Source organism: Pelmatolapia mariae, linkage group LG16_19 (assembly GCF_036321145.2).
Source record: "Pelmatolapia mariae isolate MD_Pm_ZW linkage group LG16_19, Pm_UMD_F_2, whole genome shotgun sequence".
Taxonomy (NCBI): domain Eukaryota; kingdom Metazoa; phylum Chordata; class Actinopteri; order Cichliformes; family Cichlidae; genus Pelmatolapia; species Pelmatolapia mariae.
Genome location: NC_086241.1, coordinates 42,539,753 through 42,566,941, shown reverse-complemented (window position 1 = coordinate 42,566,941; position 27,189 = coordinate 42,539,753). Strand labels below are relative to the sequence as shown.

The 27,189-nt window shown below is 39.9% G+C and overlaps 1 protein-coding gene across 2 annotated transcripts in view; it reads left to right on the top strand.

Moving 5' to 3' along the window:
• LOC134645907 (neuronal PAS domain-containing protein 3) overlaps positions 1-26,543 on the top strand; it is a 367,866-nt gene extending 341,323 nt beyond the window's left edge. For both annotated transcript variants that reach the window (XM_063499536.1, XM_063499537.1), the window contains exons 9-12: positions 2,009-2,115; positions 17,929-18,076; positions 19,485-19,600; positions 24,208-26,543. In XM_063499536.1, coding sequence (XP_063355606.1) covers positions 2,009-2,115; positions 17,929-18,076; positions 19,485-19,600; positions 24,208-25,841 — 2,005 coding nt within the window. In that variant the 3' untranslated portion in view covers positions 25,842-26,543. The remainder of the gene's footprint in view (positions 1-2,008; positions 2,116-17,928; positions 18,077-19,484; positions 19,601-24,207) is intronic.
• The last annotated feature ends 646 nt before the right edge of the window (positions 26,544-27,189 follow it).

The following is a 27,189-nucleotide window of genomic DNA, read 5'->3' as shown; positions in this document are numbered from 1 at the left end:
ATACAACTTCAAATTGCTTGGAATGGCCCTAAAATTTCCCAGATTGATAGGCAGCAATTGTTTCTTTAAGATAATTATAGATGTCTTTCCTCCTTGACATTGTGTTAACACATACCTGAATGCTCCTGATGAGCAAACTACCAAAATGTCTGCTTTTATAGAGGCAGTCACAGAGGCTGATGATCAGTTAATGATGTACTGACTTATATCACCTTATATTACACACACATTGTGTACATAATATTTAGGCTGATACATATGAACAAATGTTAGTATTGCTGAGTAAATGATATGTTTAAGGACATTTTTAAAAGAGTTTTTTATCTACAAAATTATCTGTTCATCTTAGTTTATTTTGATTGGACATTTTAGAGTGCTCCACTTATATTGTGACTAAATATCACAAGAAATTATACCAAAAAAAACTGACTACCGACTACTTCTGCATTCATCTTTCACACCTGCTGTTCAAGAAGAAAAGTTGCCTTCCCTGTCAGAGCATCTTATTCATGAGAAACCTGACCCAATCCTCCCCGGTTTAACAGTGAAATATGTCTCTGATGGATCTATCTCCTTTGCTCTGTCCAGATAAAGCAGATAGGTATCAGGATCTCATGCAGGAGTTAACCGGCCAACCAAGGAGATTCATATCAGGCAAAAAAAAAAAAACCTTCATGTTTTATTATAGAAAGAGAGGAGGGGAAAATGATAGTAGGCAGATTGCTTTATTGGTGGGTGGAAAAAGGGACACAATGCGAGGCAGATGATGATATTCAGTGCGCAGCGACAGAAAGCGTCTCTGTGGTGAACAGGCAAGTGTCGCTCCCATTACAGCCCCATTTTGAGGCTGAGTTTCTAAGAGAATGAGAAAATGGGAGGATGGGTTTTTCTAAAGAACAGAGTGTGCTGTTATCTGCCTGCCAGACATTAGTCCTCCCACCGCCCACTCGCTGTCACAATGAAACTGGGGAAATTGTTCTGTCTATCCTGTGGCAAATTTGTTCAAATTAAAGCTTTTTAAAGCTCACATGTGTTACCTGTACAATAGACAGACAGCTTCAGTCTCTGTTGTTGGGTTTATTAGCTTTTTTTGCCTCCCCTGAATCAGACTTTATAATCATCGAATACCAGAACTGCAGAAAGAAAATTGTCTCAGTGTGACAAGCTATGTATTTCAAAGTTTCACAACATTTCCACTTCCATGCAGCTTATTGTGGTGGGATATGGATGCAAGATTATCATCCAAAGCAAAGCAACAGAACAGAACATGGGGAAGTGGATATTTTTTCATCAGCAATTCCACTTATAAATGAGCAAATATAATCTTTGTTATTGATTATCAGAATTAGATTCTTTCTTCAATTTTTGCTGACTGCTGGCAAATAGATACGGTGGCCCCGAGGTGCCATTTTAGAACATTTCAGAAACATATCAACAAAATTGAAAAGACAACAACATTCTGTAAAGCATGAAGAAATCTCGAAAACTCAGCAGCACTTCAGAAATCTTAACAACAGTTCAGAAACCAAAGTGAGATGTCAGAAAACACAACATTTTGGAAAATGTTAAACAGAAAAAGCTAAACGAATGCAACTGAATAACATAACCAGCGTGTGGTTGTGGTGTTTTCTTGAAAGTGGTGTAAAAAACAAATGATGACCAAAAAGTTTATAACTTTCAAAGAAGTGAAACCTGTGAAGCTTCATTTAAGTGAAATTAAAAAAAATTCAAAATCATGGGGCCTTTTAGACATGTATTTGTGTATTACACATACAGTTGAGCTTCCACTAGGGGTGGCTGTAGATCAGGAGGTATAGCAGATGATCTACTAACTGGAAGGTTATTGGTCCGATTCCTGGCTGCTCCAGTCTGCAAGGCCAAAGTATCCTGAACCTTAAGTTGCTCTCTGAATGTGAATGCTCGAGTGCTCAAGTAGACTGGAAAAGTGCTAAAGAAGAGCCAGTCCATTTACCATTTACCACTTCGGAACATGTACTCTTTGTTTCAGAATCAGTGACTACATGGACCTGACTCCAGTGGATATTGTGGGGAAGAGGTGCTACCAGTTTATTCATGCTGAAGATGTGGAGGGGATCAGACAGAGTCACCTTGACTGTGAGTATTGGAACCACCTGACTGAGTGCTGTTCTCTGATTGGGCAAAAGAATTTTTTCCTTAGTAACTTTGGAACTAGCAGTTTATAAGCCAGCTTTTCAGTAATTTTTGCCTACAGGTTAAACACTAGTTTAATGTACTTTACCTCTAATCCAGTGAATCTGTACATTTGTTTCATAGCAGTCATACTGCTAGATTTCCCTCTTCAAAGTTTAAAACCACTTATAGAGAATCCATGCTCTCCTGTATCTTTGAAAAGTTTTCGCACAGCAGCAACTCTGCAATCTTATTACCCTTGTCAGGAGGCATAATGCACCCTCTGACACACACCCAAGCAGAGGCAGAGGCTTGGTATCCATGTTTAGTGGCTGTCTGGATGATTTGCGGCGTGCTGTTTGTTGCTGCAGTCACATCTTTACAGTGGCGGTAAAAACTGAGGAGGCGTTCAGAGCAGCACAGCGTTTCACGGTTTGTCTGAGGTAGTGAAGGCATTTAGGCAGAACGCCAAATAATAACAAGCAGCACAGCAAGGACGGCTGGCCTGATGGGAGTCGAACACAGGCAGCTACAGTCAGATTCTGTCAAATATTGTCCACTGCGGCTGATTGCATTCAGATATAAGGCACAGATATTTCTCTGAAGACCCTTTTCTATTAACGTGGTTTGAAGGCTTAAAGCAGTGATTTACGAACTGTATCAATAAAAGCTTAAATGGCACTGAAATGCTAACTTTTCTGAGATTTGGTTTAAATTACTCAAACTGCTCAGAAAAGTCATAGAACCAACATTCTCAGAGATGTGGAATGACTATTGAATACGATGAAAACTGCTGGCAGAAGCTGGTTTACATTAATACTCTGAAAGAACGAAATGTTTCTTCCACTGAAAACTCTACATCCAGATGAACAGAATCAACTTTCTGGGATTTCCTTACCTGGATAATTCAGTATGCATCAAGACAAAAAAAAAACAAAAACCCCAGACCGGTTTGTTTGCCAGTATCATTTTACTCAGTGTATTACAATTTACATCTTATTAAGAATATAGGTCTAGGGCATGAAGTTGGTTGGCTCACTGGCCTTTTTGTCCCACTACATCTACACCTTAACCAAAGGAAGCTTTTTATTCTCTCTTCCTCCCCTCACCCCCAATTGGTGGCGGCAGATGAGCCTAGTTTCTTCCTGTTCAAAGGGCATTTTTCCTTCTCGCTTTTGCTTGGGGTTTTCTCCAAGTGCCTTGAGGCATCTGTTGTTGGGATTTGGTGCTATATGAATAAAATTGCATTGACTTTAACTTAATCTATAAATTGGCACTATGATGACTTTAATTATTTCCTATAATCTTTATGTGTCTGAAGATGCATTTAGTTCATCTCTGTTTGAGGCTGCAGTTTGTTCTCCTTCTTTTAGCCTGGCTGTGGCTCAGAAAGCAGAACAGGTCATCTACTAACCGCAAGGTTGGTAGTTTGATCCCTGACTGCTCCAGTCTGAGTTCCAAAGTATCACTGGGCAAGATATTGAACCCCATGTTGCTTGTGATGTGTTCATCAGAGTGTGAATATTAGATGGAAAACACTTGTAGATGTAGAACAAAGTACTTGGGTGAATGAGACATACTAGAGTAAATGGTACTATATAAGAAGCACTCCATTTGATTTGAATTAAATTTGGGTTTATGTTTGAGCTTGGTGTTAACGTTTGTTTAGGCTCTTTCACCTGTGAAGGTTTTGAAAATTGGAATATTACACTGGTGGAAATGTGTGGAAGGCCCCTGTTGACGGCATACCACTAGAAAGGGTTCAGTGTTTTTATTCCTGGACGAAGGCCTGTGTAAAAATAAAGATACTGTAATTTATTTTAAATAGGGAGGGCCTTTGATTTTTTTTTTTTTTTTTTGAAGCCCATTTCTATTGGTTGTAGAAACAACAGACCAATCATAGTGCATTTAGTGGTATTAAGAAGGGGTCTCCTTGTTGCTGAACAGTGAAAGAAAATAAATCACACACACACAAATGGCAGTGTTTGATTTTAGTGTAGCTAGTGGTCTCCTGCTGGTTTGATTTTTTTACATGCACTCTGAAAACAGAGGGAACCATGATGTTGACTTTAAGCCTTTGCTGTCAGTGTTATGTTAAAAGAAATTATTTGATACTGTGTTGCAAATTATTCTATTAGTCTTAAAGGTCTGCTAACTTTCACATGACCCTAACTGTACTTACCTCATCATTTCTCTGCAAATAGAGATTTTTGCCGGTCTCTTTAAGCTCTGACTCCCGACACCGGCCCTTACTGCTGTTGTGACACAAATGAAACATGTCACATAGCTCATCAAAAAAAAAAAAAAAGACAAGAAAATATACCAGCATGGAGCTCCCTGAAACTTTTTCAATTACCTTCTCCAAAAGTTCCTGAGCTCTGAACATCCAGAGTGGCAATCAGGAAGTGGCTCTATGGCGGCCTGGCGGGGTCAGGCAGAATAAGGGGAGGGGGGCAGGTTAGGATGTGTAAAACAAAAAAAAGGGGGAAGTATTGAGGGAGATTATTCCTCTCTGTCTGCAGTGAGGATGGGAGGTCAGGGAGGCGATCTGGCAGCCAACGGTTTAAATGACTTGGTTTTAGTTGAGCGTAGTCTAATACAGCACCTCCAGTCACCTCTGCTGTTCATTTTATTCTTCCTCTTTCAAAATTAATTTCCTCTGTGAAAGGGGGGCTTTCAGAAATAGATGGCTACAGGGCACTGAGGTTCTCCATGTCTTTTCTCTTTTTTTCCCCATCTTTTTTTCTTTCCATCCTCACCGTCAAATGGAGCGCGGTCAGATTGTTCTAAAATCAGCTTTTCTTTGGGGCGGTTTAATTCGGTGGCTTTATGAACTCGCTGCTGATTGTGTGGAAGCTGATTTCAGACAGGCAGGCTAATGATTCCTAACTTTTTTTTCTGCAGACATGGGGGAACTTTCTGGCTAATTGGATGGCGACAGAAATCGTTTGTGTGGACATCAAATGCATACACAAAAATAAAGAGTAACATCCAGTTTTATTTATATTGGCTTGGTTTTTCATCTTGATACCTTTAAATGTCAGATAATCATTTAATACAGTGATTTAGTGGCATGTTCTTTTATTTTTTGTGTTCTTTGTGTTCTGGCCAATCAAAATGAGCACTTTGCACTAGATGTTTGTGTGAAAGAAGAGCCAGACTAAATACTAGACAGACCAGGCCTCCACCATTATGTGCCTGTAGTCAAACTACATCCCCAATTCAGAATCTTCTCAGTTAAATCGTAACCGATCGTTGAATCATTCATCATTTTCAGTTGAGAAACAGACTTTCTGCACTTCAATTTTCCTGTTTTTGCGGAACAGCAGCAGCTCACACTCTCCGATTTTTTTTTGGGTGGGTTTTCCACATCTGCTTCTGGTTACCCCATTGCAACATGAGTCAGATAGTTAGGGAATCGATCAAGGTATATTTTAGAAGGATAGCCTATTCTCTCAACAGGGATCTAAATTTTAAAAGGCTTCTTTTTAAGTGGAGGACGAAGCATGATCCCTCTCTGTGAAGAGGCGTCTCTCTCTAAGTCTCTATCATTACCTGCTGACAGCTGGTCTAAGCTCAGGTCAGATCTCAAAGTCAATCTGTCCTCGTTTCCACTCAGAGAACAGAGAGAAAGAGAAGGAAGAGATAAAGGGTGAACTTTCCTTTTCACAAAGAAAGGGGGGGAACGGAAAAGAGTGATTTGTCGGCACGAAAAGGAAAGAAATACTCAGCACAAGGGCTGGGAGAGAAATTCATCTTTTCTCAAAGAAAAGGATAGAGATGGGAACTAGTGATTTACAGACAGAAAAAAAGGCAGGACAAAATGCTAATTTTCACACGGAGAGACAGGCTGACGAGCCGTTTCATGTCTTTTTCAAAAGGGGCAGGAAGAATGAGAAAAGAGGAAGGATGAAGATGGGATAATTCCCATGTTTTCACATAGTGAGAAGGATCACAAAATGCATTATAAGTAGCAAAAGAGAATTAAGGAAATGGAAGAAAGCGAGAAGAACTTTGCAAAGAAAGGAGAAATTAGAAGATGGTGTTGTAGTTTAACTGAGTGATGGGGAAAAATGTTCAGTTGGTTTTATAGAAGACCAACACATCCATTACATGAAGGTGAAGATGTGTTAGAATCTATTGTGATCTGTGTTAGGCATCAAGTTGCTTAAACAAAGAAGTGCTTTTGAAAAGTTCATGTTTTCATAATGACTGATGAACACAACACTAGTGTCACTCATTCTTGCCTGTGCCTGACCTCTCTCATGAGTGACTAGGTGACATGATGTGTGTGCTCCAGGTAATAGACAGTAAATCACAATACAGCTTGTTAGGATGGCAGTGGTTCAGACAGCACAGCTACCCAGCGGTACTGCTCAAGGCAGTCCACATAAAAGTTTGAAAGAGTTTTGAAAACAAAAGCAGAAAAGGTTCTGAAAGATTAAAAACTAACATCAGAACATATGTCACAGTGGCTGTGAATTTGATCTGAGACAGTTGGCCTAGAAGACAGAAATTTTAATGACTTATTTTGTATGAATTTCTGTTTTTTTTGGACAGTAATCCAAATTGAAAGATTTGGATTAATAATTGAATTTAAAAGAAAATTAGAGACAAAAAAGATTTCTAGGTCTTTTCTTAATATCATGTTTTAATCAAGTTTATGGGAATTAATCTCTTCACCCTCTTCAACCGGTCATGGCTGATGGCTCCCTGAGCCTGGTTCTGCTGGAGGTTTCTTCCTGTTAAAGAGGAGTTTTTCCTCCCCACTCTCTCCAAGAGCTTGTCTTGACCTTGCACTGACCTTTGACCATTTAGCTTTGATTGATAGATTTTGGTGATGTGTCACAGCCTGCCAAAACTGTATTTGTTGGGTCAGTGCTGTTACATAGATAAGGATATATAGGTTGACGATGTTACATCTAAGACAGAAAATTCTGGGATTTAATATTTCAAGGATTCATCATGACAAACTAGTCATTAATCATCATTGGCACATTTTAGACTGAGGGCAGTGGACAGCAAAAGAGTTTGTTACACATGTGGAATCTAAACATTTTGTACCAGGAAAGATTTAGTGCTACTTTCATTTATCATATTTTCTTTGCCATTATTCGTCTAACAATACGGTCTAACAATATTCTATGGACCGCAGACAGTAAGCAAGACATTGTCAAATGTGTGGTAATAAAGTTTGAATAACTTTTCCCAGTAAGAACTATGTCATTTTCAATGTAGAAAACACCGACAGTATTTAACTGGTGTACAAGTTACTTGCCTACAACCATGTAAACATTTTCATATGTTCAGGCATCCCAATGTTGACAAAGTTACTAACATCAGTACTACAAATGAGAAATTACTTGGAAGATGCAGACTCGTAAAATAGCAGAGAACTGCTAATGTATAAAATACAGTAGTAAAAAAATATTTGGTTACTTTGTTTAACCATTTTCAGGTTAGTTGCAAATTTTTTGGAGGTCTGAACCTCCCAACTTAAAAGAGAGGGAGAGACATAAAGAGAATAGAGACTAAATGCATTAGTTGTTTTTTTAACAATAGAAGCAAACAAAAAGAAAAATCCCAGACAATGTAGAAAAAGACACAAAGAGAGATTCTGATTGTCAGAGTTGAAGCAAGACATGGGGGAAGCTGGCTTTTCTAGGGAAACAATCAGGAAGAAAAAAGAATTTCATATTTTCAGACAAAAGGAGGTTTGGACATATATGAAGTTGGAAAAAGACATTTAGAATTAGCAAAGGAGAAGGCGATACAATAGTGAAAGACAGCCAGGATGTTTGGGAGTGAAACAGATGATCGAGAGACATGCAAACGCAGAGGAAAATAAAAGAATGAGAGAGAGTGAGAGACTAGCACAGAAGAGAAAGCTCGGCGGATTTAAGCCTGCAGGCGTTTTAGTAGAGCTGGTCTCTCTAGACCAACACTGCCTTTAATGAATCCACACACACTGAAAGGCATTTTTTTTTATCTGTTGCATACAAAATGCACACACACACACACACCAACACCCACCCCCCCCCCCCCCCCCCACACACACACACCTGTGAATCTATCCACACATGTAATATTAGTAAAACACACAAAAACTGAGTCTTTAGGGACAAGCGAGGAAAAAGGGCATACACACATAAACTGTAGAAAACACCGGACAAAGTTACAGGAGCGTCATTTGGCGACTTTTCTGTGACTTTCCTTTAACTTGAAGTTCTTGTTTTGAGTAGATAAATCTGCATATTCACTTCAACTTTTTTCCATCAATTTTGCCACGTGTTCTAACTAAAGTATCTGAAATCAATGAAATACGAAAGTGGTGAAAGAAGTCCTCAGATCCAGCAATGGCAACATAAGAGTACTTCTTAGTAAATGTATTTAAGTATGAAACTAGTCATTGAGCAATAAAGTGCCATCTGTGACTGGTACTGGTGAACTTATTTTAGGTATCGCAATTCAATTCAATTCAATTTTATTTATATAGCGCCAAATCACAACAACAGTCGCCTCAAGGCGCTTATTGCAGCATTGTTCAAGGTTTCTGTTCAAGGTTGAGCTTCTTTAAATCTTTTATGTACAATCAGCCTAAATTAGACCCCCTCTTAGTTAGGCTTCCCCCAGACCTAACAGGATAAATCAGTCCTATCTTACTTCTGGGGCCTCAATTAGTGCCATGTTATGGCATTAGTGGGTCAGATCCATCACTCTCAACTTGTCATTTTTCCACTGAGAAACAGAATACAGTGTCAAAAAAATGTCGTATTGCTTACTGTCCTACATCAGTCTATGAAGTCTATATGTACATTTAATATTAGAGTAAACAGTTCAGGACATGCAGTAAAATCAGAATTCTCAAGTAAATGCAAAACCAAGATTGGAGTCATATGCTGCTGAAGAGAGAGCTATCATCCTGAGAGCTATCATTGCAGCACTAGCAGCTTCTGGCTTTTGCTGCAATGATTTGTTCTGAAATAAACAAAATATGATGAACCAGGACCCTGGATAATACACCAGTCCTTTGGGAAGGACTCCTCATGTCTCTATTAAGTGTAAGACCCTAAAATAATAGAGAGAAATCCTGAACAATCAAACGACCCCCTCTGAGCAAACTAAATGATGTGTGTCATCTGACTTCATTGACAGTTAGAGCTGGGTATCATCTGCATAGCAATGAGAATAAATGATGCTGCCTAAGGGAAGCATAAATAATGTAAACAGATGTGGTCCTAGTACAGGATCCTGTAGAACTCAATAATTAGTCTGTTATATAGATATGATTTCAACAACTACAAACCACTACCTTTATAAACTACAACATGCTCTAATCACTGTAATAGAATATTATGGTCAACAGTATCGAACGCTGCATTGAGGTGAACACAGAGATGAGTCCACTGTCAGAGGCCATAAAAGTATCATTTTTAACCTTCACTAAAGCTGTTTCTGTGCTGTGATGGGCTCTGAAACCTGACTGAAACTCTTCATATAAGCCATTCCTCTGCAGATGATCTGTTAGCTGTTTTACATTTACTCTTTCAAGGATTTTTGAGATAAAAGGAAGGTTGGAGATTGGCCTATAATTAGCTAAGACACGTGGCTGGGTCAAGTGATGGCTTTTTAAGTAATGCTGTAATTAATGCTGTCTTAGAGGCCTGTGGTACGTAGCCCATTAATAGAGACAGATTGATCATATGTAAGATTGAAGCATGAATTTATGGCAGGACTTTCTTGAGCAGTCTTGAATGAATGGGATCTAATAGTCATGCTGATAGTTTGGAGGAAGATATTATTGAAGTTAACTCAGAAGGAGGATTGTAAGGCTCTCATGCATGTAAGGCTTTAAAAAAAAGCTTGATGTGGTTAAAGAACTTGAATGGAAGGTTTTTAAACTATACCAGAGCTGACCAGAAGAGGGCAACAGAGGGCTAGAGCCATGGAAACATGGCGGTATAAATACAGACACTCACTCACAAACTGTCTTTTCCTGCAGACCTCCATCCTTCAAATTTTTGACACACTGAAAGGCTATTTCCATGAAGCAATTTCACTGTCATAAATTACAGGTAAATGTGGCACAGGGTAAATGAGGTAAAGGTAATCTGAAAGGTAGATGAAACTACATGGGAAATCCAACAGATTCAAAATGAAGAAAAGATAGGGGAAAGACAAGCAAAAAAACACTAAAACACACTAAAAAAGGAAAAAAAATGAAAGACCAGAGGCGTAGAGAAGGGAAACAAACAGTGAGAGATAAACAGAAGAACAATGGCAAAAGTCAAAAGTGTGACACTTAGTGAAAGAGATAAAGAAAGCAAGCACGCCAGAGGAAAAGAAGGGGGAAAAAGTGAGGTGGAGAGACTTTAAAAGGGAATAGAACTCCTTTAATCTATTGGTCGCTCTCCTGCAGCCTCGGGCGAGCCTCCAGCACTCCCTCTCTCTCCCTCTCTCCTTCATTAGTGGGTGATCAGCAAGTGAGTGATTCAAAGATGGAGGGAGAGACAAAGAGGATGGTGTGAACAGATGGACAGAGGCTGGACCATAGTGTCCAAGCCGAAATGTCTCTGCTCTCATCTGTTGGCCTAACTCATTCATCTTTACCAGGCCCAGGTGGCTGCTTCATTTTGACCACTACAGCTTCCTTATTTCCAATACTGTTATTGTAGTTTGGTTTCTATGAGTAGGTATTCAGTGCTTGCAAAAAGAACAAACAGCTGATTTCTAAATACATTTGATATCAGTTCATGCCTTCGTTTTCTTGCTATCATACAGATTTCTGGGCATATTTCTGTTATTCACAGTAAAAAAAAAAAAAAAAAAAAAATTAAAAAACTTAAGAAGGTAGCCTGAAGCTTATTATTTTTGTATAATGAAACTTAAATTCTGCTAGCAGAAACTGTGCAACACCCAAGAATTCAAATCTTGGAAAGTGGAATCCATTGCAACATAATATGGAATTATTGTCTGTGTCATTCACAGTAACAACCACACAGGAAGTGCAGTTGGGTCATTTAGGCTCCCAAGTTAAAACCCCAACATTTACAGTATTAAAAAGCATATTTACAGCCTATAAAACACCAGATCTCGTATCTATGGATAGTATTTGCCTTCATAACAAACTTATGGTGATGATTTTATTTTGTGTTTTTTTACTTTTTTTGTTTGTTTGCTTTTTATAACAAACCCCTTCACAGTTGGATAAGGTTTAAAGTTAGGCACATAGAGTAGCACATTAGTTTATGGACTCAGTTGCTTGTTTTGCATAATATTGAACAGACCATAAAGTCAATTTTGTAAATTCTGGCGATTCTAAGAGTAAGAAAGGAGCATTACCCAAAGTATAGTTATTGGCTAATGATTTGTAATTAGTAATTTGCTGTGCAAGGATAACATCTGAAGTCTAATTTGACCGTGCACACACTGACCTGTAAGGTTGGTGTAACTCTTCGGTATATATAGGTTCAAAACCCCATGTCTACATTGCGTTGTACTTACTAATGATGACAAAGTCACAAACTGTTACTTTCAGGAATATCAAATATCAGTTTACTTGCTTGGATACAAAGTCCCTGTACCACCAGCTAAATAGCAAGATATTTTCCACTCCAGTGGGTAGAGACCAAAAACTGAGTGACAATTGGATTTAAGTTCAGTAGTTGGCTAGATTACTAGACTGCAATGTCTTGAATAATCAGGCTCCATCTTTTCCTAATGACCTTATAATACTGTTTTGTGTTGTCAGAGCACTTCGCTGTCAGAGTGCAGACTTATTTGTGGGTCCCAGCATATTTAAAAGTAGAATGGGAGGCAGAGCCTTTAGCTTCCAGGCACCTCTTACGCGGAACCAGCTCCCAGTTTGGATTCAGGAGACAGAAATCCTCTCTACCTTTAACATTAATTTTAAAACGTTATTTTTTAGTTGATAGTTGGATCAGGTGACCCTGAACCCTCCACTCAGTGCATCATGGGGGATTCCCATGATGCACTGAGTGTTTCTTCTTTATTTACCGTTTTCACTCACTATGCATTTATTCACCTCTCAGCATTTAATCATTATTTGTTATTAATCTCTGGCTCTCTTCTACAGCATGTCTTTTGTGCTGTGCCCCTCCCTGAGCCTGGTTCTGGCAGAGGTTTCTTCGCGTTATAAGGGAGTTTTTCCTTCCCACTGTAACCAAGTTCTTGTCTGATTGTTCAGGTTTTCCATGGATTATTGTAGGGTCTTTACCTTACAATATAAAGCACCTCAAACTGACTGCTATTGTGATTTGGCACTTTAAAAATAAAATATAATTTAATTAATTTAATTTAATATATGAACAACAACACCAAATATGATGTTTCTTAACATGAACAAGGTCAAGTTGTATGGTTTTTTTTTAAGACCCTAACTGGACAAAAGTTCTGGCACATCAGCCTTTGTAATTTAAATTTAATCTCTAACACAAACGGTTCTGCTTGGTGGAAATGTTGCTACAGTTGAAAACCACAGGAAGATTTGTGTGATTTACCAAAATCAAAATGCTCCATTATCTATAAAAGTGCTAATTTTGGGTGCTACCTTTGAGACAACTAACATTTGGTCTACACTGTTTTCAACTTTTTCACAATCAGTCAATTTACTGAGATCAATTTAATGTGTATTTGTATAGTAGAAGAATAATTAATGAGTCCTTGAACGATAATAGAAACAGGTACAACACACAAAACAGGCCAGAGTCGTAGTAGGTAGAGTAGGCAAGGGGTTGAAAAAAGGTTGAAAAATAGCTAGTAGTTGGGTAGGAAGGTCATTGTCTGTATGGACAGATTATGTATATAATATCTACTTTTAACTGTTTCTTCCAGAGTGAACATCGGCTGACAGTAACAGTGCTTTATGTGTGTAGATTGTGTACGCAGCACAGTGTGCAGTGTGCTGGAGTTGTAAGCTTTATGTGACTTTGTGTGTGTGTGTGTCCTCTTCCATTGGACATGCTGATACACAGAGCTCTCTGAGGACCTGCAGTCATCTGAAAAGGCACCACTGTGTGTGTGTGTGTGTGTGTGTGTGTGTGTGTGTGTGCATTCATTGTGTCGTTATTTACTCTAGCGTACAAACAAAGGAAGGTCACATTCAAGGTGACGTGATCTCACCATCTCTGCCTTAACATGCAAACAAGTTATCCCCCCCCTCTTAGAGAATAGAAAACGAATGAGCACCAGCCGTTCGACCAAAGTCAATTACTGCAGCCCTGGGGATGTCGTCTTAAACAATGCTATTAGTTTCTAATAGTTTTTAATTACTGGCCTTCTTTTTATATAAATCACCCCCTACTTTCTCTCTCTTTTTTTCTCTGTCATCGAAAAAACCTATTTGTGTCCGTAATTAAATGTAGGAGAGGGGTATGAATTTAGCAGCGCTCACGTCTCGTCTCTGACTGTTTCTGTTTGAGCGGCTCCTGATTAATGCCAATACATATTGCTTGAGATAACCATTTAGTGGTTAATTTGGCCAAATTTATTGCCAGTATGCTGTCACATGGCGGAGCACGGGAGGGTGGTGGGTGGGTGGAGACGGTGGCAGTGTGGGGGCCACCTCCTGTGGCCTGAAATATTGTCACAGTGACACAGCGCTATCTGGTGGAGGGCAGCAGGAAGTACCAGCTCTGTATTTTAATCAGTTTATTGCACGGGGGGGGAGGAGCTCGAACTACTTACTGGTTCAGGTAACAAAAGTCAAACCTGACTTCAGACTTATTTTACTGGCAGAAATAAATAACCAGTGAAGTGCTCTTAGATAGCCAAAATCAATCAAGTAATTGACAAGAGAACAGAGTTTTGTAGAGTTTGATTTGAATCGATAGAAATATAACTCATTCACCTCACATTTAAATGGGTGATGGTCCAGTCAGAGAAGACTCTGTATAGAAGATGGCTGTAGCTTTCAGGTCTGAAAAGTTAAACCAATGCAAACGTGCCTTAAACATGCATTCTTTCTAATGGCCAGCAGGGGGTGACTCCACTTGTATGTTCTGGAGGTCCAGCTAGAACTCTAGAAAATACCTCAACTCCTCACAATTCTCTTCAGTAAACACTTTCCTCATGAGTTTGTGGTGTCAGTCAGTAGATTTAAGTCTTAAGGACTATATATGATATATATATGATATGATAAAAACACGGCATGCTCAGCTTGAGGTTTTAAGAAGGGACTTCCTTAACTGGTGGGTGCCATCATAATGGCTGTGAAAAGACCACTTATGTAGATTTATAGGCTACAGTAAGCAGTAGGGAAAACGGGTTGGGAATTGCTGTGCAATCAAAGTTATTGCAACCACGTGCAATCAACTTCCAGTCCTTGATTTGAAATGGTCACTTCAAAGACATTCATGTACTGTCTTCAGACTGACAGGTCTGCAATGAGTTTTCAGTTAAACTGTGTCAAAATATTATTTCGTGTCAGATCCCAAGCCATCCCTGTGTTGATGAACATTATGTTACTGTGCCAGTGTGGAAATGCTCGCATCACTCTGGGTTTTTCTGCACTGTGTGAAACTGAATTGGAGTTATGAATCTTAGATGCTGCCTCACATCACTTAGTTAGAAAGCTATGCTATGAGAGCATCTCTGAAGAAATGTTACATGTCTAGTTTATTGTCTTTGCAGTTGATGGTACAGCTGCTCTGCTGGACTGATAAAGAGACACTCCTGAATAAAAAAGATCAACACTAACCTGGCCGTCATTCTCTACATCATTCATGAACTTTTGGTCCATGGTGCTATGGAACAACTTACAAAGTCAATCATTTTCAAATATTAACTCTTAAACTCTGGTAGTCTGCTGTTGATCTCAATATATGGAACAATATATCACTTTCTTTGTAAAGTGATTAACAGAGAAACTGACAAAAAAACGAAACTGACAGCATTCTGCATTTTGAAAAATTGTTACGTTACGTTACATGATGGTTGTTCAGTGTGTGCATACTGCTGAGAAAAGGCCAGGAGAGATTTTTGTGCTGTGTACCAATCTCTATGTAGAAATGTGTATAAAACACTGGGACTCACTATGCTCACTGTAAAAATGAAAACATATTTACAGTGAGTATGTATGTATGCATTTTTGCATCAGGGTTTTCCTTCTCCCTGTTCTGTTAAGTTCAGTTAATAATACTGAGATTTTATTAAAAAATAAAATCTCAGTATTATTGAGGAGCAGGAATGCGTTTTCCTTGGCCATAAAAACTAGGAGTCGGGACTAAGTAAAGATTGACATGATAAAGCCAAACTTAAGGCATGCGTTCACAGCTTTGAGTCACACAGCCATGCCAATTATACCCAGGTGACCCTTAGCCATGCTGCAGTAGCCTTAGGCTGCTAGGAGGCTTCCTATGATGAATTTCTTTTCACTCTCTGTGTGTTTATTCATCACTACTCTTCTCTTCCCCAACCAGTTATGGCAGATGGACATTATGATTCTTCCTGGTAAAAGGGAGTTTTTAATTCCACTGTCACCAAATGTTTACTAGTGGGTTTCTTACCATATTGGAGGGTCTTCACCTTACAATATAAAGCACCTTGAGGTGACTGTTGTTGTCAACACAAAAACTTAAGTACACCCTTACTGGTTACATAGAAATTAAGAGGATAAGTAGCAGCCAAGTGCTAATAATATATGTACTTAATTAGCTGATCATCAACAAGTGCGAGGACCTCTTTAAAATCAGAAGTTTTGGCAGTGTGCTTATCTAGAATATTCAGTTTACAACAAACAAAATAAAACAAGGTTTTGCAATGGTCCAGTAAAAATCCCAAACTCAGCCGGATTAAAATGCTGTGGTGGAAACTCAGGAGATCCACCAAAATCGTGGTTGGAAGTAATTATTGCAGTCCTACATATGAAAAGAAAAGACTCTGTACTAGCCATAAAGTCTCTTATGTGTGGACTACAAATTTTAACATCTATTTAAGCCACTAGAACTCAAAATTATATAAAGAAGTATATAAAACCAGGCCAAACAGGATTCATTATGGGCCGTCAGGAAAAAAGTAATATAAGAAAAATACTAAATCTACAGTTAATATCTCAGCTTAGATCCTGAGAAAGCATTTAATCAAGTTGATTGGCTGTTTCTGGAACAAACACTGATAGAAATAAGATATGGAGAAATATTTTCTACTTGGATTAATACACTTTATAAAAATCCTACGTCAAAAGTTAGGCTTAACAGTTGTTGTTCTGATTCATTTATGGTGGAAACGGGTGTGAGGAAAGGGAGACTCATTATCACCAATTCTCTTTATTGGCTTTATAGGCTCTTACTTTTTCTTTTGGGACTTTAGAGAAACATATGGCTCAGACAGAGTACATTTTACGGATACTCCTATTCATTGCTGGGAAAATGAGAACTCTGAAGTGGAAGAAAACAAAACCACCATCCATAACTCAGTGGATACAGAGACTGAATAAGTTTACATAATAGAACAAATGACCGCAAGTCTGCAACTGAAGAAGGGAAAGAACTAAAGAAGAGTGTGCCAGAATTTCTCTACTATTACATGAGAGACTGATAAAGTCATAGATAAAGAATGAAGTCTTCCTCATCACTGCTAATTTACCACATGCTAAACTTTAGAAAGGTAAGCTTTACATTCAATTCAATTCAATTTTATTTATATAGAACCAAATCACAACAATTACAATTGATATTGTAAGGAAAAGATCCTACAATAATGCAGTGAAAACAGAGACAACTCCAACAAAAAAGTGAACCCCTTTGAGCAAGCGCTTTGGCGACAGTGGGAAGGAAAAACAAAGGGACGACCATCTGCTACGACCGGTTGACACACTGTAGAAGAGAGACAGAGATGAATAATAGATAAGATTAAATGCAGTGTGGTTTATAAAAAGTGAGTGAAAACAGTGAATCAAAAAGAAACACTCACTGCATTTTAGGAAGTCCCAGCAGCCTAGACCTACTGCAACATAACTAAGGGTGGATTCAGGGTCACATTATCGAGCTCTAACTATATGTTTTATCAAACAGGAAAGTATTAAACCTAATCTTAAAAGTAGAGAGGGTCTCTGTCTACTGAATCCAAACTTGAGGCTGGTTCCACAGAAGAGGGACTTGAAAGCATGTGCCTCTACCTCCCATTCTACCTTTAAATATCCTAGTAACCACAAGTAAGCCTGCAGTCTGAGCATGAAGTGCTCTTATTGGGTGATATGGTGCTATAAGGTCATTAAGATAAGATGGTGCCTGATTATTCAAGACCTTGTATGTGATGAGAAGTACATGATTGTGTACTGTCAGAATGCCACAGCAATAGGATATTTCAGCATTCACGTTTCATAAAAACTTGATGTCATGCTTTGAGTGTGTTATTTCAAACCTATTGGAAGCACATGGATACATGAACAGGCAGTCCTGCACACACCCACACAGATACGGAGAGAGCAAGCGAGGCTGGCAGTGTGTGTTGGTCTGATTAATGACAGCACCAGCAGAGCAGCTCTGAGCCAGCTGTCACATGACATCTGATGACTGCCTCCCTCTCTCTCTCTCTCTCTCTCTCACACACACACACACACACACACACACACACACACACACACACACACACACCTCTCAGTCTTTGTTTCTCTCACACCTTCCACTCCCCTGTCCTTTATCCACTTTTTTGCCTTTTCTTTCTCTCCTCTGACGAACTATCTGTAAAGACACAACATCAAAGAGAAAACGCAGTGAAATAACAAACATCCTTTCTTGCTTTCTTTCTCTGTCTCAGTGATGAATAAAGGCCAGTGTGTGACAAAGTATTACCGGTGGATCCAGAAGAATGGTGGTTACATCTGGATCCAGTCCAGTGCCACCATCGCTGTCAATGTGAAGAACGCCAGCGAGAAGAACATCATCTGGGTCAACTACGTTCTCAGGTCAGAGGTCAACAATGTGATAATGATCTTGTGGTACAATGGTATGGTGGAACAGTCCAAAAAATTACCTCCTACCTCTTTTTTCTTATTGCTTTTCCTTGATCTCTGTGGAAACATTAGGAGGTCAAGGAGAATTTATCAAAACTCATTCAAAAGAAGTAAAAGAGAAGCTGCTCAGAGAATCCAGATGTACGTATACTAGACTCTTAAACAAATGCAGATGTCCAGAAAATGGACCACTTTACTTCACCCTAATGTGCTTTTACAGAATTTTACAGAGTTTTACAGGGACAAGAACCTCTGCAGATTAATTAAAGAAACAAAGCACATATAGCCAATGAAATGAACTAAATCACATTTTCTTATTTTTTCCTGCTTGAGAGTGATCCAGTGTATCCTTTTCTTGTCCCTGTTTTCTACGACCAACGAAACCTAAACGGGGACATCTATCACTTATCCCAGTTGACCTGACGTAAAAATGAATTAATGAATTGCATAGCTGGCAATGCAAAAACACACATTTCTAATGCAAACTAAATTATAGCAATCCTATCATATAATGTAAGCTGAAAAATAATACAACTGTGATTTGGTGGTTGAAGAATTTGATGAACTGTTTCAGTTAAATTCACCGGACCAAAGTTTCAGCCAAACATCATTACACCATCAATTTTTTTCTAATTTACATAGAGGCGCAAAGTACTGTAGATAAAGCCAGTTTTCATTGACTATTTTATTTTACTTTTAAAGAATAGACAGACATAGGCACACATAATCATTACTTTAAAAAAACATTTGCATCCTCCCCATTTTACTTTATAATGCATTCACGATTAGAGCCATGTTATTATAAATTATACATTATAGCCAGGGGTGCACATAAGTGGTCCGCAGGTGCGCATTCGCTGTCAAAATAAAAGACGCGCACCAGATAAGAAGTTGCAACGCGCGTTTGCGTACATATAAAAGGCACTGTTTTTGTCCACTAGAGTGGGATCATCACGGCATATTCTGCACCACATCTCTGTGTGTTCATCATTTGTTTGAAGCCAGCTCACCTCCAGCAACCACTTTTCCGAGAATATGCGCTTCTTTTGCGGTTCGGACTCCTTCTGACATTTCTTTGGAGGTGGAGGAACACCAAAGTAATTTCTTAAAGGAGTTTGCTCCTTCGACATCTTTAAGAGTTCTAAACAAATGTCTGTCCTCCTCCAGAAAATCTTATGTACGCAAACGCGCGTTGCAACTTCTTCGCGTCGCGTCTTTTATTTTGACAGCGAATGCGCACCTGCGGACCACTTATGTGCACCCCTGATTATAGCTGACATTTATTTTCATTAGATATGACCAAGGCAATCGATGAACAAACGTTTCTTCTGTCACTGACAAATTTTCTGTGTCTTTGCAGTAATCCAGAGTATAAAGACACACCCATGGACATTGCCCAGCTGCCAAACCTGCCTGAGAAAGCTTCAGAGTCCTCTGAAACTTCAGACTCTGAGTCCGAGTCCAAAGAAAACTCAGGTGGGTAGAAAAGGAAGAACAGAGGAGCAACTATATGTTGCTAAAAAAAGTTTTACATATAGTTGATATATTTGACAATATTTGGAGTAAGCCACAGTTTGAAGAAGAGCAAAGATTAAAAAGCCGTATGAGTTCTGCTTACCATCATGTCCATTCAGTCATGTTTTAATGGAGATAGGCATCAGCGTCATTTATATTTTGTGTATTCTTTTCTTTTTTTTGTTTTTGCTCCTCTGGATTCCGTTGGATCTAGAGGGGCTCTGACAAAACTGATCTTTGACCTTATCCCAAACCCAACAGCTCCTAGAGGGCAAAGCCTATGTAAAATAAAAAGAGTGAACCAAAAAGATATAAATCATATCATATTCTTACATTGTATAAATATTAGAACAGTTACAATATTGCACAAAATGCTTCTAAAACCTACATGATTCCTTAACAGCACCTGTTCAAATACAACCAGAAAAAAGAAATATGGTTTGAAGAAGAGAAGCCAAAGATATTTTATCAGCTGGTGCCAGTGTGCTGACTTTGCCAGGCTGAAATGTCTTGAATGCCAACAGCTGCAGGGACTGGGCGCTCACTGGCAGTGTTGCAAACTGCTACAAAATGACAAAATGACAAAATATGGTACAGCTGCACAGCATCACACAATGCCTCCAAACTTCACACATCACAAAATCCTGCAAAATGCCTCAAATAAAGGCCACAATACACAAACACCCTCCAAGAAATGCACCAAAATGGCACAAAGGAAAAAAACAGTGAAATAACACATTCTGCTCATCGTTGGAGATCTGCAAATCACAAAGGTTTAGGCGATGCCATCTCAGTCCTGTAGGCAGGGGAATCTTCTTTTGTGTGAAAAACAATTCTAGAAAATATTTTTAAATGAATAACATTTCTTCAGGGATAAATTCTGTGCTACTACTTTTTCTTTGTGTGTAGTTTAGGTCATAAAACAGCTTAATTACAATCTTTGACAGTGAGTACTAAAACAGGAGAATATAATAAATCTGCTTTTCATCACCCTTGACACTACAGACACTTAAAGTGCTGCTGTTAGTTTGAAATTTATTTTGTTCCCACTACAGAGGCTGTCCAAACTTCCTAGTCCCATTGATTCGCTGCAACAGATCAGTGGGCCTAAAGAAACATGATTACAGACCTCGATACAAAATGCTGGAATAACGAGATAACATCTGGAAGCAGAAGATATTGTATTAGACTAGGAAAAGGGAGCTCTGTTCAGTGAATGCACTTGTCAGCAGTCTTGAGTCATTTGTTTGTGCAGACATGGCACACCAAAAATGAAGGAGGGCTTTGCCGTAAATCTAAAAAGCAACACTCAGCTTCTCAGATTCTTGGTATAACATTGTCTGCACACGCACAAGTACAAACTTCATCAGTCTTATATGTCAGCTGAGGGGATAAAGACTTCTCTCTCTCAGGTTTGCCTACTTGTATTTCTTTATTGGATACAGAGAGGTAACAAACTTCCTTGGAATTTTAACTCAGGCTAGTCATTTCATATCGTGTCAGAGCAAACCAGCTGATAAAACTTCCAGCCAAGCACTCTGACAACTACCATTTTAACCATTGACTTGACTGATGAGGTAAAGACCCTGCAATAATATGTTGGGGCTGTTGTTGTAATTTGGTGCTATATAAATAAATTGTTTTAGACCTCGAATCGGCATTAAAAAAAACATGACTGTATAGTGTTTTTAATAGTCTGAAAAAACAAAAAACAAAATGCCCGATGGCATCTGGTGCTTATCTGGTTCTAAATTTTGAATTTGAAAATCAAAACTAGAACCCCGAATTGGATAAGCGGGAGGTAATAGATTGATGGAGAAGCCAAAACTTTCTGTTAAATATTTTGGAAACTGTTCACTAGATTAAACAAATTAATCAGAATAAATTTACTAGATACACAAAGATGCCTCACAGGTGATAACCTGCTGTGAGCACTAATATAGCTGAATAAATGAGATCTTGAAAACACTGATATCTGAATTCAGATCTAGAAACAGAAAACAAGGATTTTAGTCACCTTGTGTCACCAGCATTTTAAGCAGCAGATAATAGTGAAGGAGACAAAGCTCAAAGCAGTGTCATTACAGCTGAATTTAAAGCAAGCCTGGGCCTCCACCTTGAGCGTAATATTATCAAGTCCACCAGCCTGTGCTGGCATGATGGGAATCAGTGCCAGCTGTTATTCTTGCTGGAGGAGAGTGGTTCTGGCACACTGTTGGCTGTAAACTGATGCCAGCTGCTGCAGGAAGTGTCCAGCTTCAGCTCCAACAGGCCTGCGATGCCCCAGTTTGACATATTTTAAAATGAGATATCTGCTCTTTGACATTTGTTCTCTTAAGATGCAATGTATGTACAGAAGGAGAGCCTATGAATAAAGATGTCTAAAATGACAACCACAGTTATCTCGCCCCCCACCCTTTTTGTGGGGCAGAATACAGCAGATTGTCTGTCACATGCAAAATTGGCATACCATAATAATCTAATAAGTTTTACTTAGCCTACGTTACTACTGTGAATTATTACAACAATATGGATTAATCCGCAGCTGGAAATCCTTCCCATCAAATACCTCCTGATTCACAAAAAAAATAAATAAAAAATAGAAGTAATGTAAAAATGCATGCTCTGACATCATGAGTTTAAATGACAAAGTTGCCAACCACACTGGGACAGAAGAGCAGCAGTGTTGTGTATTAACTAGCCTTGTCATATGCATTTACAGAGAAACCAGTCAGAATTAAATAAGAAAATGAGCAGCATAATTCAAGATGTCCTCGACCTGCTAGCACTATCCAAATATTGGGTATCAGATACGCATACTGCCAAAAGTATTCACTCACCCATTCAAATCACTGAGTTCAGGCGATCCAGTCACTTCCATGACCACGTAAAATCAATCACCTAGGCATGCAGACTGCTTCCACAAACATTTGTGAAAGAATGGGCCACTCAGAGGAGCTCAGTAAATTACAGAATATTACCAACTTTCTGAGTTAAGAGCTTCTGTGAAAAGAACTCTTATCGGCTGAGCAAGACTTTTTGGACAATTTCATGCTGCCAACTTTATGGGAACAGTTTGGGGATGTCCCCTTCCAGTTCCAACAGGACTGCATACCAGTGCACAAAGCAAGGTCCATAAAGACATGGTCTGCACAAAGTTCTGACCTCAACCCAATAGAACACCTTTCAGATGAATTAGAGCAGAGACTGTGAGCCAGGTCTTCTTCTCCAATATGAGTGTCTTACCTTACAAAAGCACTTCTGGAAGAATGGTCCAAAATTCCCATAAAGACGCTCCTAAACCTTGTGAAAAGCCTTGGTAAAATGGTATATGTGGTTCTTATACAGTGCTTTTCTACACTACCCGCACACTCAAAGTGTGCTGTACAATATATTCTCAGAAGAGCTGTAGCTGTTATAGCTACAAAGGGTGAGCTGACATCATATTAAACCCTGTGGATTAAGAATGGGATGTCACTCAAGTTTTGTGTGTGAAGGCAGACAAGTGAATACTTTTGGCAATATAGTGTATTTCACAGTCTAGTTGTTGAAATGTCTGTTTTCATCTTCATGTGAACCTCCCTGGTTGGGAGGAACCTTTAAGACTACCGGTCCATTTTTAATTTTCAGGCTTGGAATACATCTGTTTTGCTTGGAAAGCACACTTAATGGAGATACAAGGTTTCCCCCAGACAAAGCAATTGAGTCGACATTTCGGATGCCATTAGGGAGTCTTAGCTCTGCCAGCTGGGCAGCCGCTGGCCTGGCCTATGTGTGTGCTGGCAGAGTTTAAAGTGTGTATGTGTTGTGTGTGTAATGGGCTAGACAGAGCCAACATGCCTGAACAGAAGCAGCTACGGATACTGAGCACACATCAGTGCATCCAGAAAACAACACATGGAATACCTGTCCTGAAAAATGTAAGGGGGCATGCAGAATTACACAGGTATTCAATGGCAGTGTTGGCAAGTCAGTCTGACACACTCACTGGATGGAGTGCCAAGACACTTGTGTTTCCAAGAGTATAAATCTTATTGTTTTTTTTTTAGGGAAACTCCTCACTGTTACAACATCAAGATAAATTTTTCCACAACATTGGAGTATAATTTTTATGTCAGTGCATCAAAGTTTTTGATTCACTCCATATCAAAGCAATTAACAAATCTAATGATTTTCTTTTCCATTACTAAAGCCACACCTCTATATCATGAATGTGAGTTCACATGGTTCAGATGGTTAATGGACTGTAATTAATAAGTAAATTAATGGTTGAAACGATGGTGCACAGCATTAGTTCAAGCAGGTTATGAAGTCAGGATCTGCCACAGTTCCCTTCTAAGCACTGGCTGCATTTGCAAATCACTTTGCATCCCATTCCTGCAACAGCTCTTCCCTTCATGCTGTGTTTGACTACATCGTCAATTTTGTGTGTTCATGCAGTGTCTTGTTGCTGCTCTGGGAAGATATCATACTGCCAAATATTAAGAATCTACTTATGTCTAGAATGGTTTCGACTGTATCTGGAATCTTCTTTTTCTGCATTATAAACAAACATTTTTTTTCGACAGACAACGAGAACACCAAGGCAGAGGAGAAGCCCGGCCACCAAACAGAACACAGTGAGGACCCAGAGACAGACAGCAAACGTCAGCAGCAACCCGGCCAGTCACACTGTTCATCTGAACAGGAAATGAAGCGCCAAGAAGAAGGAGATAGCTCAAGTAACCCTGAGAGCCAGGACAGTGATGACAGTCTGGAACCTTCAGATGGAGAGGGTGAGGAGCAAGAAGAGGCTGGCAGAGGAGGTGGAGGGGGAGGGGGAGGTGGAGGTGGAGGCAGGTTGGGAAGGTTAGCAGGGCTTGGAGGATTAGGGAGTCTGGGTGCCATCGGTGGACTGGGTAACCTAGGTGGGCTTCATATTAAAGTAGAGCACTACGGAGAAGGGGAAGACGTACAGCTGCGTAGCTCCCAAACGTCTTCATCAGAAGAGGAAGAAGAAGAAGAGGAGGATGAAGAAGATGGCGAGGATGACAATGGGTGCGTGCAAGATTGTGACAGTGTCAATGCTGGTAGCAAGCTGCAGAAAAGGCGAAAGAGGAGGAAAGTGCAGAAATGGGATGGCTCACGAAGCAGGAGGCTTCGTCTGTCTTCAACTACACCCAGTCCCATAGCAATAGGCGATACCACTCCGCTAGTCGACCCCTCCCAAGCCACAACCGCAACCTCCACCCATCTCTTAGCCTCATCTGGCTCCCCAAACAGTGCAAATGCAGCATCCTCAGTTCTGAAGATTAAGACAGAGATGGCAGAACCAATAAACTTTGACAACGACAGCAGCATCTGGAACTACCCTCCCAACAGGGAAATTTCCAGAAACGAGTCTCCATACAGCATGACCTCCAAGCCATCTGCTCCAGGGAGCCACGAGACCTTCCCCTCACCACAGGGAGGATCTCTCCAGGTAGCCATTCCTGACTCTGTCCTCACCCCTCCTGGAACTGAGGGAGGAGCAGGAGGAGTGAGGAAACCCCCTTACAATGGAAGCTCAGCCCCATCCTCTGCCTCCAGCGCTGTAAGCTTAGCTCCTCCTTCCAGCGCCTCCTCTGCCGACCCCCTATCCCCTCCACTTTCTGCATCCCCACGGGACAAGCAACAAGGCACTCCCACCACCTCTTCTTCCTCATCTTCTTCTTCATCCTCCTCAACCTCTTCTTCTTCACTGCTGTACTCTGGGGACCTTGAAGCACTTCAGCGCCTGCAAGCTGGTAATGTGGTGCTTCCGCTGGTCCACAGAGTCACAGGTACTCTGGCCTCCACCAGCACGACAGCTCCACGGGTCTACACCACTGGGACCATCAGGTACGCGCCAGCGGACGTAACTCTGGCTATGGCACAAGGCAACCTCCTCCCTAATGCTGCCATGAACTTTGTTGACGGCTCAGGGTTCGGCCTGGACCCTAAGACACCCATGGAGATGCTCTACCATCATGTCCACAGGCTCAACATGTCTGCTGCGGCAGCTGCTGGCCCCTTTGTCGGATCTCCTACTGCCACAGGTGGGAACGGTGCCCTTGGAGGTCAGATGCCAACAACAGCCAATGTTTTCACCACAGCAGAAGGACTGTTCTCAACGCTACCATTCCCAGTGTACAGCAACGGGATCCATACCACGCAGACAACACTGGAGAGGAAGGAGGATTAGCAGAAAGTATCCAAGACCGCATTACTGTGTTTTCGGAATCAACAACTGTGTCAAAGACTGCTCACTAGTAAATAAAAATGAAAGACTATTTACTTGTTTTATCAACACGGTTTAGCACTGTGTTTCCGAGAGAAGAGAAAGGAAAGGGAAGGATGACAGATGTACTCTAGCACTTTGAATCTCAGAAACTGAGCTTGCGTAATAGACGTGACCCTCAAACTTGTCCCCCTTTTCTATCTGTTTTCTCTCTCCTCCTCATCCTCTTCTCCTCTCTCAGTCTCTCGCTTTGCTCCCGTTTCTTGCGATCAGCAACTCTTTTCTCTTGAACAAACAAAAACCAGACTATTCTTTATTGTAAAGAACCCCTTTTTTGCCTACAGAGAATTCATATTGCCTAAGGACTCAGTTGGAGCCTGATGGGGATAATTTTTATTATTTGACTTGTTTCTGTTGCATCTTTATAAAGATGTGGATTGTGTGTATTTAAAGGAGGACGGTACAGGGATTTGTAACAGACAGAGAACTCTATGTGGCGTTCCTTCTTATGTATCTTGATGTGATCAAGGCTTGAAAAGAACGTTTTTAAACCGAGAGGAGGGTGCTCTCTTGCGCCCCACAAAGGTCTCAGAGATAATCTTTTGAAAAAAGGTTTTTTGAGAAAGTTTCTCAATTGAGGGAATAGTTTAGTGAATTAATGCTGTTTTTTTCTTTTACTTTTATCCTTTTTTTATATATATAAAATATTCTAGCTCAGATTTCACTTACGAATCAAGCATTAAAAAGAAAAACAAAAAAAGCAATTTCAGCCGGGTAATGACCTGTGAATTATCGAATGTTACTACTTCCTCTTTTATCCCAGGAGTTTACCTACAGGTCTCGCACCAAACATAGCCTCCTCTACATCTCTTCCCATCTCAATCTGTCGCTCTCTCTCTCTTATCTTTCACGCTGTCTGCCTGACCTTTCATGTTTCTGTCCACATTTCTTCCTGTCAATTCTACAGATTTGTGGTGCTACTGACCGTCCAGTAACCCTGATTCAGCTGGCTGATGTGGGTACTGTAAACAAACCCACAGCTCGTTGATAGACTGATATCATTTTTTTATTTTTTGGAGGGGGGAAAGATTTTAAAGTTTGTTTTTGTTTGTTTGTTTGTTTGTTTTTCTGACCTTCAGGAAAGTCAGAAACACAGGAAAAACCTGTAAATCAGCAACATTATCTCCATGTTTCACCTACATGTCCCTCTCCATTCTGATTGGGCCACAAGGGGCAGCGCAACATGGAGTTGATTGGTTGAATTTTAGGCTGTACAGTGTTGTTTTTATTTGTATGTATTTTTTAACTTAAT